Consider the following 15601-nt stretch of genomic DNA (forward strand, 5'->3'; position numbering starts at 1 on the left):
CTGAGGCCCCTCTGCTGGAGATTTCACCCTAGCTTAAAGGGGAACATTCCAGAAACCTCCCAAGTTTCAATGTCTGAAGGCTGGACCATAAATCCCGTGGTAGATCTTTGCCCAATAGCTGCCAAGCAGCTCCAAGGCCCGGTCACCCAGATTTTTAGAATGAGCAGATAGGGCAGGGGAAATGACTCTAAACCCAGAGGGCAAGGCTGTTTGTTCCCTGTCACATCTGGCAGGTACTGGCCAATGGGAATAGACACCCTCACAAAAGCACGCATGTACTAAGAAAGGACACTTTATTGGACTGAGCTGTCTACATTATACTCACAATGAAGGGGCAGCCAAGGCCCCCCCATGGTAGAGAGCCTCCCCACCTCACACCCCCATAGCTGCTGCTGTACCTCATCAGCCTCCGTGGCCTCCCCTCTCCCCAGTCTGATGGGCAGCCAGCTGGCAGGGATGAGGGGTACAAGGCCAGGGCCAGGGAGCGGGCTTGGGGCAATCTCAGTGGAACTCCATCTGTGCATCACTACCCTTAGCCACTTCCTCTTGCTTGTCATCTTTCTCCCCAGACCTGGGGACTTTGTAGCCCTTCCAGTGAGTCAAGGGGAGGATGGAAGAGAAGATGCTTAAAGCTGGAAGTCAGAGGCAAAAGTGAGTCCCCAGCCTGCACTCCCATGTCAGCTGAAGCCCCTTCTCCAGCCTCCAGAGCCCATCTCACCGTCAGGGATGTTGACCTTGTTGGAAGCCAGGATGTCAGCTTGAATGCTGTCCATATTCATGTACAAGTCCTCCGCGTTGCTCTAGGAAATGGGGGGTTAAAACGAGGGTGGCTTTGGGGAGGGTGGAGGGGGCACTGTGGGTAAGGGGCCTGCCCCCAAACCAGGTCTTCAGGGAAGTCCCCACCAGGACTGGGCTGCCTTAGACCACGGCTGGAACCACAGAGAGGCATGAGGGGACTGGCCTAGCTGAGGACCCAACAGTGGGTCACTTGAGTACATGGCCCAATCACCTCAAGGTGCCCGGGCCACAGCACAGCCCCGGCCTCTTGAGAAGCACCAAGGTAGAGGCAGAGAGCCAACTGGAGGCCTAGAAGAGGCTGGGTCAAGGCGGGGAGGGGGGGGGCACTGCCTGGAGAAGCCTAAGGAAGTCCATGGGAGAGGTTGCTGGCCCTTAGTCCCTGGAGGGGAGGAGGGGAGGAGGGTTGAGGTTGGGGGAGGGGGGAGATCACCCTGAAAAGCTCAAACAGATTCTCTCCCATGGCCGTGTGCACTTGCTCCTCCACAGTGGGAAATGTCTGGACAAAGTACTGCGGAGGAAGAGGAGAGAATGGAGCTGGGAGGGGCTGGCTGTAGTGCTGGACCACCCCCCACTCCCCATGGCCAGGGCCCCTCTTCCTCTGCTCCAGCCCTCCCCCGAAGCCCCTCCCCAAGGTGAGGCCCGCCAAAGTTCCAAACTGTCCCCTCCCCCCTGCCCAGGCCCCACTTTTCCCCTTCCCCCACCCTAGGTACCCTCCACCATGCCAGGCCCCTCTCCCCCAGCTCCAGCCCTCCCCTGATGCCCCCCCCACCTCCAAGGTGAGGCTGGCCAGGCGCTGCCCATTGCTATGGTCTTGGTTACCCATGGCATACATCAGATGATTGACTACCCGCAGGGACAATAGCTCCTCTGCCACAGCCGTGGACTTTCGAGAAATGACCCTGTGGGAAGTGACCCAGGTGAGCAGAGCAGGCCTCAGCTGGGCCAAGTCTGGGACAGAGTCAGACCAAGCTGAGCAGGCAGTGTGGCCTGCGGGCTCCTGAGGGAGAGCTGCTACAACAGCGGTTAAGACTTCTATGGGGGGGGGGGTACCTAGGTGGTACAGTGGATAAAGCACTGGCCCTGGATTCAGGAGAACCTGAGTTCAAATCTGGCCTTAGACACTTGACACTTACTAGCTGTGTGACCCTGGGCAAGTCACTTAACCCTCATTGACCAGCACAAAAAAAAAAAAAAAGGACTGGAAAGGTAGGAAGGTAGGAAGGCCTCAGGTTATGAAGGGCTTTGGAGTCAAACTGAAGATTTCCAATATAGATCCTGGAGGTGACAGGGAACCCCTGGAGTTGACTGAATGGGGGAAGGGGGGATGATATGGTTAGAAGGATCTGACAGCTGAGGGAGGGTAGATTGGAGTGAGAAGATGCTTGGGGCAGGCAGGCCCCCAGCCCAGTAGCTACTGTAATAATCCAAGCACGAGTGCTACCATGTGGGGTGAGGAGAAATACAAGAGACCTCTCAAAGGTAAAATCAATGGGATCGGGCAAGTAACTAGATGGGGGGGGGGGAGTAGAGGATGATGGCATCCCAGACAGTAACTATAAAGTGAGGTGGAGAGGAGGGTTTGGGGGGAAAGGTGATGAGGTCAGTTTGGGAGGTGCTGTGTTAAGATGTCTGTGGGACATCCATTTCAAGGTGTCCTGTGTCTAGCAGGCAGTCGGAGGTATGTGCCAAAGGTCAGCCGAGAACAGGACTGCACAAGTCGTATCTGAGAGCCACCTGTGAGGAGGTGATGACTGGACCCTCAGGAGCTAATGAGACTGCCGGGTCATAGTATAGAGGGAGAAGAGGGCCCAGCACAGAGCCCACCATGGTTAGAGGGCACAAGGTGGGGGAGGATCCAGAAAAGGAGACAGTGGGGGCAGCTAGGTGGCGCAGTGGATAGAGCACTGACCCTGGCGTCAGGAGTACCTGAGTTCAAATCCAGCCTCAGACACTTAACACTTACTAGCTGTGTGGCCCTGGGCAAGTCACTTAACCCCAACTGCAGGAGCGGTCAGAGAGGCAGGAGGCGAGCCATCTTGACTAGGCAGGACAATAAAATTAGATTCCAAAGGAGTCCCAATAGCCTCCCAAAGTGGGCAGAAGTTGAGGAGGCATTTTGCAGTTGTACAAAGCCCTGCCCTCAGCTCCAGGGGGCTGGGGAGCCATGGTGAGCCGGCAGCTCATTCTCCTTTTCCAGCCTGATCTCATACACCTCCACACACTCTGCTCCCCAACAAGTCCTGTTCTCTCCTGCCTTGGTGCACTTGCTCGGGCTGTTTCCTACGCCTGGTCTTCCTTTACTTGCCTCTTCACCTGAGAGAACCCAGAGCTCTATCTGCTCTGCCATGATGCTAATGAGCAGCCCCATGGTGATGTTTAGCCTAGAGAAGAGAAGGCTTGGGGGTGGGGAGGGGACGAGATGGCTGTCTTTCAGAATGTGAAGAACTGCACTGCTTGATCTCAGAGGGTGGCAGCAATAGGAGGAATAGGGGGAAAGTGTCTGATTGAGTCTAGACACTGGGAGACCCTTACTGCAAATGAGAGCCATCTCACAGGGGTCTGTGCTGTCTGGGAGGGAGTCTGCTCCTCTACCCTGCTCAGAAGCCTCCTGCAAGGAGGAGTTCATTTGGGGGGATGGTGGGGAGGCCAGGCAGGAAGTTGGCCTCTTGGTTTTGAGGACCCTGCCCCCAACTCCACCCTCCCCTCATGGTCATCATTTGGACCTGGCCCCCCTCAATCCCACCATGATCATCCTTAGGACATATATTTTTTGGGGGGAGGAGGGCGGGACAATGAGGGTTAAGTGACTTGCCCAAGGTCACACAGCTAGTAAGTGTCAAATGTCTGAGGCCAGATTTGAACTCAGGTCCTCCTGAATCCAGGGCCGGCGCTTTAGCCATCATACCACCTAGCTGCCCCAGGACATACATTTTATAGGTCTTGCTGTTCCAGAGCCATCCGCAACCCCACTACACCATGGGACGGGGGTGGGGGGAAGGCCATGAAGGAAGAGTGTCCAGTTTTACAGGGGAAGAAACTGAGGCCCTCCAAGGGGATGGGACTTTCCCAGGGTCACCCCACTGGTGGGTGCTGATGCTGTTGACTCCAAGCCTGGCTGGTTCTTCCTCCTTGGCCTGTGGCAGAACTCGGGGATCCAAGGCTTCTGACGGTTGGAAACAGATGAGGGCCGGGCAGAGCTGCCACTGAGGCAGGCCAAGGATGTGGGTGGGAGCCATGAGCCTAGAGCAAAGCTCAGACCACCTCCTTCCTCCCTCTGCCTGATGCCCTCTTCCCTGCTGTGGGGGGCTGATGTTTGGACAGAAGGTGTTGACTCCAGGGATACTGGGGGCTGGTGTTGGGGGGGCTTACCCAATAGCCTTGGCGGCTGCCGCTTGCTGCAGAAACACAGGGAGGTGGCCAGAGACCTGGAATACTGTTGGGTCTGCAGAAGGAAGGGAGAGAAGGCAGGGCTGGACCCCAGCCGAGTGTACAAGTCCTGCTGGGACAGCCCCAGAGGCCCAGCTCACCTTCTAAGATCTTGGGCTGGAGCTTGGTGGTGTCTTTGGCAGATGGTTTCAGCAGTGCAACCAGGCCTTTAAGCAGGGCAGTGCGGACTTCAGTGTTGACGAGGTCTTTGATCAGCTCAATGGCTGTGTGGGGAGGAACACAGGAAAGGAAGGATCTCAAAGATCTGATCCCAAAGGCAAAACCTCGAGTCTGGGAGCCAGCCTTTCTGGCTTCTGGTCACCGGGCAGGGAAGGGGCCCATCACTCACCAGGCTGGCCCAACACCGCCCCCCCCCAACCCCACTGGTCCAGCTGCCAGGCTCCTCCCTTCCCAGGGCTCCCAAGTGTAGCCCAGGGGAACAAAGGGGGCCTCAGGGCCCACCCTTCCCTTTGGCTTTTTGGCCGCAATGAATCTAGCTCTTCTGAAGGGGATCTGTGGATGCTGGTGAGCTACAAGCTCAGGAGGCCCACCAGAGCAATGTAGCAGCAACAACCCTAAGGCTACCTTGGGCTTCATCATTAAGAGGAAGCAGGAATCCCGATGGCCTCTGCCCTGCTCAGCCCTTGTCTGGAGAACTGGGGCGAGGTCTGATCTCTGTGATTGCACTGATCAGCTTGGAGGGTGGCAGCCAGTATGGTAAAGGGCCTTTCTCTCTTCCTATAGCACTAACATAGCTCCCCTAGTCCCCATTTGAGCTCCCAGTGTCTGCTTCTCTCCATAGCCCAGTTCTCTTCTCTGCTGCCAGGGCTCATGCTCCTTGAAGCTGCTTCCTCTCCCTCTGTGTATCTATTTAGAAATATATCTGGAGGGGCAGCTAGGTGGCGCAGTGGATAGAGCGCTGGCCCTGGATGCAGGAGGACCTGGGTTCTGATCCAGCCTCAGACACTTGACACTTGACACTTGCTAGCTGTGTGACCCTGGGCAAGTCACTTGACCCTCAGTGCCCTGCCCCCCCCCCAAAATATATATATATATATCTGGAGTTTTGTCTCTGCTCCCTGCTAGATACAGTGTTGGGGCAGCTAGGTGGCGCAGTGGATAGAGCACCGACCCTGGAGTCAGGAGTACCTGAGTTCAAATGGGGCCTCAGACACTTAACACTTACTAGCTGTGTGACCCTGGGCAAGTCACTTAACCCAAATTGCCTCATTAAAAAAATAAAAATAAAAATAGATGCAGTGTCTCTGCCTGGTCCACCAGATCACTTTCAAAGTTATGAGGTCTATGTAGGTGGGGTGAAAAGAAAGGAGAAAATTGCTCTTCCCCCTTCCTGGAAGAAGTCTCCACAAGCATCTCCAAGCTTGTCCTATATTTGAGTCTCCAACTCTGAAATTCACCCAGGGCTTAGCTAGGAAAGTCCCCAGAGGGCCTTTTCCTCTTCTTGCCTCAGTCAAAGAGGTTGGAAGTTCCTTAAGACCTGGTCCATTCTTCTTTATTTTTATTTTTTTAGTGAGGCAATTGGGGTTAAGTGACTTGCCCAGGGTCACACAGCTAGAGACCTGGTCCATTCTAACACCCCATTAGCATTCTCTGATTACAGTCTTTGCTTTCAACATAATTCCATCAACAAAAGTGTTTCTTCCTGCACTTGAAAACATTAAGACCACAAATACCCTAGTGAGGGGAGCTAAAGGTCCTGGGAAGTTAATTACTTGCATGATTCATAGAAGCGATTCTTGAGCAGAAAGGGTAGCTAGCTATCTCATCCCCTCCACCACCCATACCCAGTGCTGAACATCCTTAGCAGGAATTTTGATTTTTAATTAAAAAAAATTTTTTTTTAGAATTTTATTTTCCCAATTATATGTAAAAGCAAATTTTCACATCAGTTTTTTGGGAAATCTTTATGTTCCAACTTCTCTTCCTTCCCCCCCTCCTACCCCCACCCCAAGAACTCAAGCAATTCAATATAAATTATACATGAGTAGTCATGGAAAACAACTCTACATTAGCTAGGTTGTGAGAAAATACAGATAAAAACAAAACTTCAGATTAAGGAATTGTAAAAATATGTGTTTCAGTCTGTTATCAGATACCATCAGTTCTTTTTCTGTAGGTGTATTGCAATTTTCATAAGTTCTTCAGAGTTATATGGGATCATTGCCTTGCTGAAAATAACCACGTGCTTCCCAGCAGATCATCTTACACTAATGCTCTTATTTTGTATACAGTACATTTCTCTCTGCTTCAGTTCATGTGGGTCTTTCCAGGTTTTTCTGATAGCATCCTGTTCATCATAATTTTTATATAGTACCTTAAACTTGACAAAGAATTTTCTTTATAATAGCCCAGCAGAGTAGGGACCATACGTTTTTGTTTTTGTTTTTGTTTTTGGTAGGGCAATGGGGGGTTAAGTGACTTGCCCAGGGTCACACAGCTAGTAAGTGTTAAGTGTCTGAGGCTGGATTTGAACTCAGGTCCTCCTGAATCCAGGGCCAGTGCTTTATCCACTGCGCCACCTAGCCGCCCCCTGGACCATACGTTTTGACATTGTAGTTAATCACTAACTATTTCCCTCCATCTTATTCCTTTCCAATGATATTTACTCTATTTTCTATCTTATTTTGCCCTATTCCTCCTCAAAAGTGTTTTGCTACTGAATGCCCCCTCCCCTGCTCTACCCTCCCTTCATTCACCCTTCCCTCCTTATCCTCTTCCCCTCCTACTTTCCGGTAGGGTTAAATAGATAACCCCTCCCAATTGGGTGTGTGTGTTATTCCCTCCTTGAGCCCACTCTGATGAGGTGGGTCAATTCTGTTTTCTAAATTTTTCTTCCTCCCTCCCTCCTCCACTCTCCCTATGAAATCAAACAATTCAATATGTCCTACTTATGCTGTTATGCAGAACATCTTCACCTTTCTTGGAAGTGTTTTCTTAGCAGGAATTTTGGAAGGGCTGTCCCATTGCTAGGACATTCATTGCTGTGTTCTCTTTCTGACTGGATGCCAGGAGAATACATGGAAGAGGCATTGGACTATGTGGGCAGCCTCAGCCAAAAAGTGGGGGGAGGGTTTGCCTTGGGAGTACCAAGCAAGCCATTGGCCAGGCACTGGGTGTCACAATGAGCTTATATGCAACATTGGAATGGGGCCTGGGGAGAGCACATTCCTTCTCCCTTTGATGCTAGTGCCTTTCCCCTGAACTTATCTCCAGTTTATCCTGTATATTTCATGTTTGTAATTAGTCAATTACATGTTTTCTCCCTGTTAGACTGTGAGCTCCTTGAGGGCAGGGACTGTTTTGAGGGCAGCTAGGAGGCACTAGATAGAGTCTAGGAGTTAGAGTCAGGAAGATCTGAGTTCAAATCTTTCCCCAGAAGCCAGCTATGGGCTAGTCACTCAACCTCTATTTGTCTCAGGTCCCTCATCTACTAAATTGGGGTTAATAGCACCTAGCCTTCGGTGAGGATAAAATGAGATAGTATTTGATAGATGAGACAAAGTGCTTGCAAATCTTAAAGTGCTACGATGATGGTGTTGAGGACGATGTTTGCCTTTCTTCGTATTCTCAGCACTTAGCACAGTGCCTGACACACAGTAGGCAGCTAAGTGGCACAAGAGAGTGCCAGGCCTAGAGTCAGGAAGACTCTTCTTGAGTTTAAATCCGACCTCAGATACTTACTAGTTATATGACCCTGGGCAAGTTACAATCCTGTTTGCTTCCCTTTCCTCATCTGTAAAATAAACTGGAGAAGGACATGGAAAACCGCTCCAGTATCTTTGCCAAGAAAACCCCAAATGGGGTCACAAAGAGTTGGATGTGATTGAAAAATAGCTAAAAACATTATTTGTTGATTCTGAATCAGAGAACACTCGATCATAATTCTTTGGGGGTTCCCAGCAAGGTGTCTATACCTGTGGCCAAGTAAGGGACAAGATTGAGGGAGCTCTCAAATGCCACTTGCCACTTGACCAGGAGTCCTTAAGGCAACTACATCTGAGCTGACCTCTCTGGGTTACTACTTTCATTTTTTCATTTTTGTAGTAAATGCCTTTAACTAATAAATTGAGTGAGTGGGGAAACAGTGGGAAGGGAGGGAAGCTTGGGATCCTAGTATAGAAATCAAGAAGATTTGGGGGAATTTATCCATCATCATAGGCTTTAAACACAGTGTTCAGGGGCAGGTGGGGAGACTAGGTGCTTTCTGCTCAGCACAGCGGGTGGTGGAAAAGCTGGTAGCTCCTCATTGGTCCAGCCCACCCTTGTGCAAGCCCCATGGAAAGAGGCAGTTTGAGCTTTGAGTGACACCCTGTGGCTTACACAGATATAGCATCCTGAGCCACAATTTGGAATTGGAGCATTGGAAAGGACCTCAACACTTGGTCTGGTTCAACCCATACCCAAAAGGAAACCTCACTATTACATACTGGAAAAATAGTCACCTGATCTTTGCTTGAAAACCTTCAAGGAGGGGGCAGCCAGGGGGTGCAGTGGATTAAGCACCAGCTTTGAATTCAGGAGGACCTGAGTTTGAATCAGGACTCAGACAGTTGACACCAGCTGTGTGACCTTTGGCAAGTCACTTAACCCTCATTGCCCCGCCTTCCCCCCAAAAAAACCTTCAAGGAGAGGGAACCCATCACCCCTTGAGGCAGCCCCTCCCATTTGTTAGCAAGTTTTTTTCTGACATCTGGGCCTAACTTTATTAAACATTTTTATTTATAGTTGTGGGTTCCAGTTTTTATCTTTCCTTTCTTCTCTCCCCTTTAAATTTTTAAAGTCAGCTCTCATGTGCCTCACTAAACCTTTTCTTCTTCAGGAAAAACATGCCCAGTCTGTTCAACCAATCTGCATGTAGTGGCCTCACTGGGAGGGAGGCGCTAGGCTCCTATTGCCTATGGGCTCAAGCTCCAGTCCTAGGATCGAGCTTTCTATCTTATCTGCATATTCACAATGCTTTGTCGACCTGGTGGAAACTCGCCTTGAGTTAACCCGGGGTGGTGTCCCCTGGGCCAGGGACTGTACATAAGTCATATTACGCTCTGGTTTCTCTTCAGATCGAATAAATCTTTCGCCTTTTACTAAAGATTTCCGTGGAGAGGAACAACCAAGAGTCTATAACCAATTTTTAGAAGCCTTGCTATGGCGAGGTTCTCTTTTGTGTTTGGAAAAGTAAGACATAGCCCCTTTTCTTGAGTTAGGGCTTTGGATCTTAGAGTCTAGTGCTACCTCTCTTTTTTAGAAAGTGCTATGCTCTGTCTAGTAGTTCTAAGAATTGTGCTCTTCTGCCGGCTTCCTGCATTCTTTCTGTGTTGTGGGTGGGTTTTTGTTTGTTTTTTTTTCTGGTGAAGCAATTGGGTTTAAGTGATTTGCTCAGGGTCACACAGCTACCAAGTGTCTGAGGTCAGATTTGAACTCAGGTCCTCCTGAATCTAGGGCTGGTGCACTATCCACTGCTCCTGTGTCCTGTTTCTTGACTGTTATCTCAGCTCTCTTCTTTCTTCCCCACCCCTACAGAGTTCAGCTTTGGAGCTGGGCCCCTGATCTGTCCCTCAAGGGCATCCAGACTGTCTTTGGCACTCCCCAACCCCAATGCCTCCAGAGGCTGCCCAGGTTGGTTCAAACTTGGGTCTTTTGTGTGTGTGTGTGTGTGGGGGGGCAATTGGGGTTAAGTGACTTGCCCAGGGTCACACAGCTAGTAAGTGTTAAGTGTCTGAGGCCGGATTTGAACTCAGGTCCTCCTGACTCCAGGGCCGGTGCTCTATCCACTGCGTTATCTATCTAGCTGCCCTCAAACTCGGGTCTTTTGATCCGAAATCCTGAGTCTTTTCCCCTGTGTTAATGCTGCCCACTCACCCTTACCTCTCTTCTAGATCAAGAATCTTCTCTTTGTCTACTATTCAATAATGAATTCTTTGCTTCTAGTCCCTCCCTGCTCTGATTCATTCTCCAACTTCCTAAATAATGATCATAAAGCAAAGGTTCTGACCATATCATTCACTTGTTTAAAAATTTTCAGCACAGGATCCCATGCAAACTGCTCAGCCAAGCACTGTAACCCCAACAGGCTCCCCGCTGTCTTATATCATCCCCACTCTCCAATCTAGTCGAACTGACTTGCTAGTTCTTCCTGTACCCGCCCGGCATATTTCCCACCTCCATGCCTGTCTCCTAAACTTGTTCTCTCCTCACCTCTGTCTTTCCAAATTCCTTGTTTGCTAGATTCCTTCAAAGCACAACTTAGACACCGCCCCCCACATAATAAGACCTTTTCTGATCCTCCCAGCAATTAATGCTTCTTCCTCTTTAAAAAACCTTGCATTTAGGTCTGGAACTGCTTGGAACTCCAGTTCCCTTCATCTGTTTGTTACATTGTTCTGATGAGACTAGACAAGTATACAGATAAGATAGTATGAAGTGTATGCACAATCATTTCAAGAGTTGGAGAGAGCTAATTTTGGGAAGAGGGAGTGTTCAGAAATGGCATTGGGTAGGAGGAGGCAGCAACTGAACTCTTAATTGGATAAGAGAGCTTTGAAGGAAGGAAATAAGAACCTACTATGTGTCAGGCACTGTGGTAAGCCAAAGCCAATCTCAGTTCGGAGTCAAATTTATATGAATACAAGTCATTATTCTTCAATTGATAAATGGTCAAAAGATATGAACAGGCAATTTTCAGATGAAGAAATAAAAGATATCTCTAATATTAAAAATGCTCAGGGGCAGCTAGGTGGTGCAGTGGATAGAGCACCCGTCCTGGATTCAGGAGGACCTGAGTTCAAATCTGGCCTCAGACACTTAACACTTACTAGCTGTGTGACCCTGGGCAAGTCACTTAACCCCAATTGCCTCACCAAAAAAAAAATATTGAATTGAAAAATGCTCTAAATCACTTATAATTAGAGAAATGCAAATTAAAACACCTCTCAAGTACCACCTCACACCTATCAGATTGTCTAATATGGCAGAAAAGGAAAATGACAAATGTTGGAGGGAATGTGGGAAAATTGGGGCCCTGATGGTGAAGTTGTGAATTGATCCAACCACTTTGGTTGTTTGTTTGTTTGTTTTTGGTGAGGCAATTGGGGTTAAGTGACTTGCCCAGGGTCACACAGCTAGTAAGTGTCAAGTGCCTGAGGATGGATTTGAAATTCGGTCTTCTGACTCCAGGCACAGGCCGCCGCTGCCTCCCTAGGTGTTCTCGGGAGGAGGACTGCGATGGGGCTGGCGGCAAGGCTGCCTGGTGGCGGCCGGTATCAACGTTCTCAGACTTGCCCGTGGCTTTCGGGCTGTACTCCCTTCCCCATGGTGAAAAGGCCATGGGCTTCTCCAGATTGGGCCAGGCTTCTGTAAGCACTTCTGCTCTTCCTGGGACCTCAGTTTCCTCATCTGTGAGATGGGGAGATAATAGTTCAGAGGCGTCTCTAGGTCCGATTCTGGACCGGCTGCCTATTGAGGTGCCTATTTCGAGGAGGGGAAAGTTGATTAATGCTACTTTGCATACCCACAAGGCCATGCGCCACAGCTCCAACTCTCCTGGGGAGAGCGCCCCTCTCCTTAAGTTTCGCCTCTGCTTCCCTCGGAGGCAGGACCGTTGGGGGTACGTGGGGGTGAGTGTTTCTGGGACCGAGCTTCTCCCCAGGAGTCCGGGAAGGGAGTGAAGCTCCCGGGACAGTATTAGTCGCCGTCAGCTAAAGTCTGGGTGTTGTAACTGGGCTGGGCGGGGCGGGAAGTTCGAAGTATACTCTGGTTTCTCTTCAGATCGTATAAATCTTTCGCCTTTTACTAAAGATTTCCGTGGAGAGGAACAATTATGAGTCAATGACTAATTTTTTGAGGCCTCGCTTCGGCGGGGCTAATAATTATGGTTATAAAAGAAAGAAATAATGAAGTGGCTTGTGTTTTGCTTTCTAACTATTTATCTTTTGTTAGTTGTTTCTACGTGTTTTCCGCTTGTGCGATCTTGGTTTATGGGGTTTTAGTCTTATTTTTGCATATAATCGGTATTACACAGGGTTGTGTGAACTGTGTAGTTGGGGGGGGGGGGGTTGTGCATTTTGGACACCGAGGAAAATATAAGCAAAGAAAGGGAGGTAAGAATTTTTTTAGAGTGTAAGCATAGCTGGAACTAACGTGACAGAAGGCAGGAAAGGGGAGTGTCGTAGAACCAGGAAATGGCAGGTGGTATCACCAAGACCGAAAAGATTGAGGGAGGACAGACAGACCCTACTCCTAACTCATTTCTGCAAACGTTTGAGAAGTGCGTGCCTTCAGAAACCTTATACTCTAGGGAGTGAGAAGTGACTATGGTAACTAGGTCAGAAGATAAGACAAAAAGGCAAATCCATCCACTCCTGTCACAGAATATAAAAGCAGGGCAGCTGATCCTTGGAGGAATCCCCTTTAGTGGTCATCCATCCTGCTAGGCACGAGGAGCTCGCCACCTCCTTAGGCAGCCCCTCCCACTGGAGGTGAGGAAGCTTTTTCTGACATCTAGTCTCAGTAGAAATCTCTGCATTGTCACGTACCTTTGACTTCTGGGGCTAAGCAGAAGAGAACAAACTGATTCCCTTTTTATGTGACAGCCTCTCCTCCATGACCGGACACTTCCTGTTCCTTGACCTAATTGTTATATGGCATGGATTCCTTCCTCATCCTGGTTACCCTTCTCTGGACACTCTCCCAGGGGATCCAAGTCCTCCTTAAATCATATTCCCCAGAACTGACCAGGGCAGAGAACAACAAGTATCTCACTTTCCTGTTGCTGGAAGCTCTGCCCCCTCTCAGTAATGCAGCCTAAGATCCCATGAGCTCCCTTGGGCTGTCCAGTCTTGCTGACTCTTACTTTGTGGACCTCTAAAACCCCCAGATCTTTTTCAGACAAACTGCTGTCTAGCTATGCTTTCCCCATATTGTACTTGTTAGGAGGTTGGGAAAAAAAAGGTAAAATCACTAATAATTAGAGAAATGTAAATTAAAGCAACTTTGAGATACCAAACCAGTTCATGCCAATCAGACCCAAAAAGGTGACCAAAAAAAGGGAAATGATAAGTGCTGTATGGCATGTGGGAAAATAGTTGCTTTAGTGTACTGTTGGTGGAGTTGTGAACTGGTTCAGCCATTCTGGAAAGCAATTTAGAACTACACCCCCAAACCTATTAAACTGTACAAACCCCTTGACCCATTGACACTGATATTAGGTCTATACCTCAAAAAGATAAAACAAAGAGGAAAAAGACCGATATGTACAAAAATATTTGTAGCAGTTCTTTTCATGGTGTCAAAGAAATGGAAACTCAGAGCTTAATCATCAATTCGGGGAATGGCTGAACACATTACTATGGCACAGGAATGTGATGGCTACTATTTTTTCTTTTCTTTTTTTTTTTTGGTGGGACAAATGAGGTTTAAGTGACTTGCCCAGGGTCACACAGCTAGTAAGTGTCAAATGTCTGAGGCTGGATTTGAACTCAGGTCCTCCTGAATCCAGGACTGGTGCTTTATCCACTGCGCCACCTAACTGCCCCCTGTAATGGCTACTATTGTACTATAAGAAATGATGAAAGGGATGATTATGTAGAAAACTAGGAAGACATATTAGCTGATGCAAAGTGAAGTGAGCAGAACCAAGAGAGCAATTCATACAATAGCAACATTGTAAAAAACAAACAACTTTGGGCAGAAGTTCGGCTCCCGACCATAAGAGGTCTGCATCCTGCGGGAAACTACCAGCACAGCCAAGGAAAACATGCCTTGCCAATACCCAGCGTTGACACCAGAGCAAAAGAAAGAACTGTCTGAAATAGCTCACCGAATTGTTGCACCGGGCAAGGGAATTTTGGCAGCAGATGAGTCCACTGGTAGCATTGCAAAGCGGCTGCAGTCCATTGGAACTGAGAACACAGAGGAAAATCGTCGCCTCTATAGGCAGTTACTTCTAACAGCAGATGATCGAGTGAACTCCTGTATTGGAGGTGTTATCCTTTTCCATGAGACACTCTACCAGAAAGCCGATGATGGTCGTCCCTTCCCCAAAGTCATAAAGGCAAAGGGTGGCATTGTGGGCATCAAGGTGGACAAAGGTGTAGTGCCCCTGGCAGGGACCAATGGCGAGACTACCACCCAAGGTCTGGATGGGCTGAGTGAGCGTTGTGCCCAGTATAAGAAGGATGGGGCTGACTTTGCCAAGTGGCGTTGTGTACTGAAGATCGGGGATAATACACCTTCCCCACTTGCCATCATGGAGAATGCCAATGTGCTGGCCCGATATGCCAGCATTTGCCAGCAGAATGGTATTGTCCCCATTGTGGAGCCGGAGATCCTCCCTGATGGAGAACATGATCTGAAGACCTGTCAGTATGTCACTGAGAAGGTGCTGGCTGCTGTCTACAAAGCTCTGAGTGACCACCATGTCTATCTGGAAGGGACCTTGCTGAAGCCTAACATGGTCACTGCTGGCCATGCCTGCACTCGGAAGTATTCACATGAGGAGATTGCAATGGCAACTGTAACTGCCCTTCGCCGAACTGTGCCTCCTGCAGTCACTGGTATCACCTTCCTGTCTGGGGGTCAGAGTGAGGAGGATGCCTCCATCAACCTCAATGCCATCAATACCTGCCCCTTGCATAAGCCATGGGCCCTGACCTTTTCTTATGGCCGAGCCCTGCAGGCATCTGCCCTCAAGACCTGGGGTGGAAAGAAGGAAAATGTAAAGGCTGCCCAAGAGGAATATATTAAGCGGGCCACGGCTAATAGCCAAGCTGCTCAAGGCAAGTATACTCCAAGTGGAAAGTCAGGAGCTGCAGCCAGCGAGTCACTCTTTGTCTCTAACCACGCCTACTAAGTCTAGGCCTTTCACCTGGGTATGCCCTAACACTCCAGGCCATCCCTCACAGTCCAGGAAGAGAATGAGATCCCAGAGCTTTGTGCTGACCTCTCCCATCACTCCTAACTCCTGTGGTGTTGTTGCTCTGTGGTGAATCTAGCGACCCCTCCTCAGCCCACTTTTTCCAATAAACAACTATTTAACAACAACAACAACAAAAAAAAAACCAAAAAAAAACCCAAACAACTTTGAAAGATTTGGGGATTCTGAACAACACCATGATCGACCTTGATTTGAGTGAACATAGGAAGAATGTCAGTCACCTTGTGACAAAGGGGTGATAGACTTAAATATGCAGAATGAGACACATTTTTTGGATGTGGCCAAAATGGCAATTTGTATTGCTTAACTGTGCTTATTTGTTACAAAGTTTTTGTTTTCCTTTTGTGTGTGGGTGTCTGGGAGGGGGAGTGGGGGTGGAAAAGGGAAGAAAAGTAAATGCTGGATAATTGAAAAAAAAATTTAATTCTG

General features: G+C 49.0%; 2 protein-coding genes and 2 non-coding genes across 5 annotated transcripts in view; 3 read left to right on the forward strand and 1 right to left on the reverse strand.

The window, feature by feature from the left end:
- Positions 1 to 368: 368 nt before the first annotated feature.
- The window catches only part of ARMH1 (armadillo like helical domain containing 1), a 56080-nt gene continuing 40847 nt past the window's right edge, over positions 369 to 15601 (reverse strand). For both annotated transcript variants that reach the window (XM_044004698.1, XM_044004697.1), the window contains exons 7-12: positions 4326 to 4448; positions 4168 to 4240; positions 1568 to 1697; positions 1229 to 1306; positions 719 to 800; positions 369 to 632 (exon numbers count right to left, since the gene is read on the reverse strand). In XM_044004698.1, the coding sequence (XP_043860633.1) occupies positions 502 to 632; positions 719 to 800; positions 1229 to 1306; positions 1568 to 1697; positions 4168 to 4240; positions 4326 to 4448 (617 nt within the window). In that variant the 3' untranslated portion in view covers positions 369 to 501. The remainder of the gene's footprint in view (positions 633 to 718; positions 801 to 1228; positions 1307 to 1567; positions 1698 to 4167; positions 4241 to 4325; positions 4449 to 15601) is intronic.
- LOC122726839 lies at positions 9283 to 9398 on the forward strand. The gene has a single exon (XR_006352832.1). It is a non-coding gene; the product is annotated as a U5 spliceosomal RNA (small nuclear RNA).
- LOC122726838 lies at positions 11987 to 12102 on the forward strand. Its single transcript, XR_006352831.1, has one exon. It is a non-coding gene; the product is annotated as a U5 spliceosomal RNA (small nuclear RNA).
- Positions 13929 to 15103, forward strand: LOC122755829 (fructose-bisphosphate aldolase A-like). Its single transcript, XM_044004699.1, has one exon. It carries the CDS (start codon positions 13994 to 13996, stop codon positions 15086 to 15088), a length of 1095 nt encoding a protein of 364 aa, XP_043860634.1. The 5' UTR covers positions 13929 to 13993; the 3' UTR covers positions 15089 to 15103.

This window comes from Dromiciops gliroides, chromosome 4 (assembly GCF_019393635.1).
Source record: "Dromiciops gliroides isolate mDroGli1 chromosome 4, mDroGli1.pri, whole genome shotgun sequence".
Lineage (NCBI taxonomy): Eukaryota > Metazoa > Chordata > Mammalia > Microbiotheria > Microbiotheriidae > Dromiciops > Dromiciops gliroides.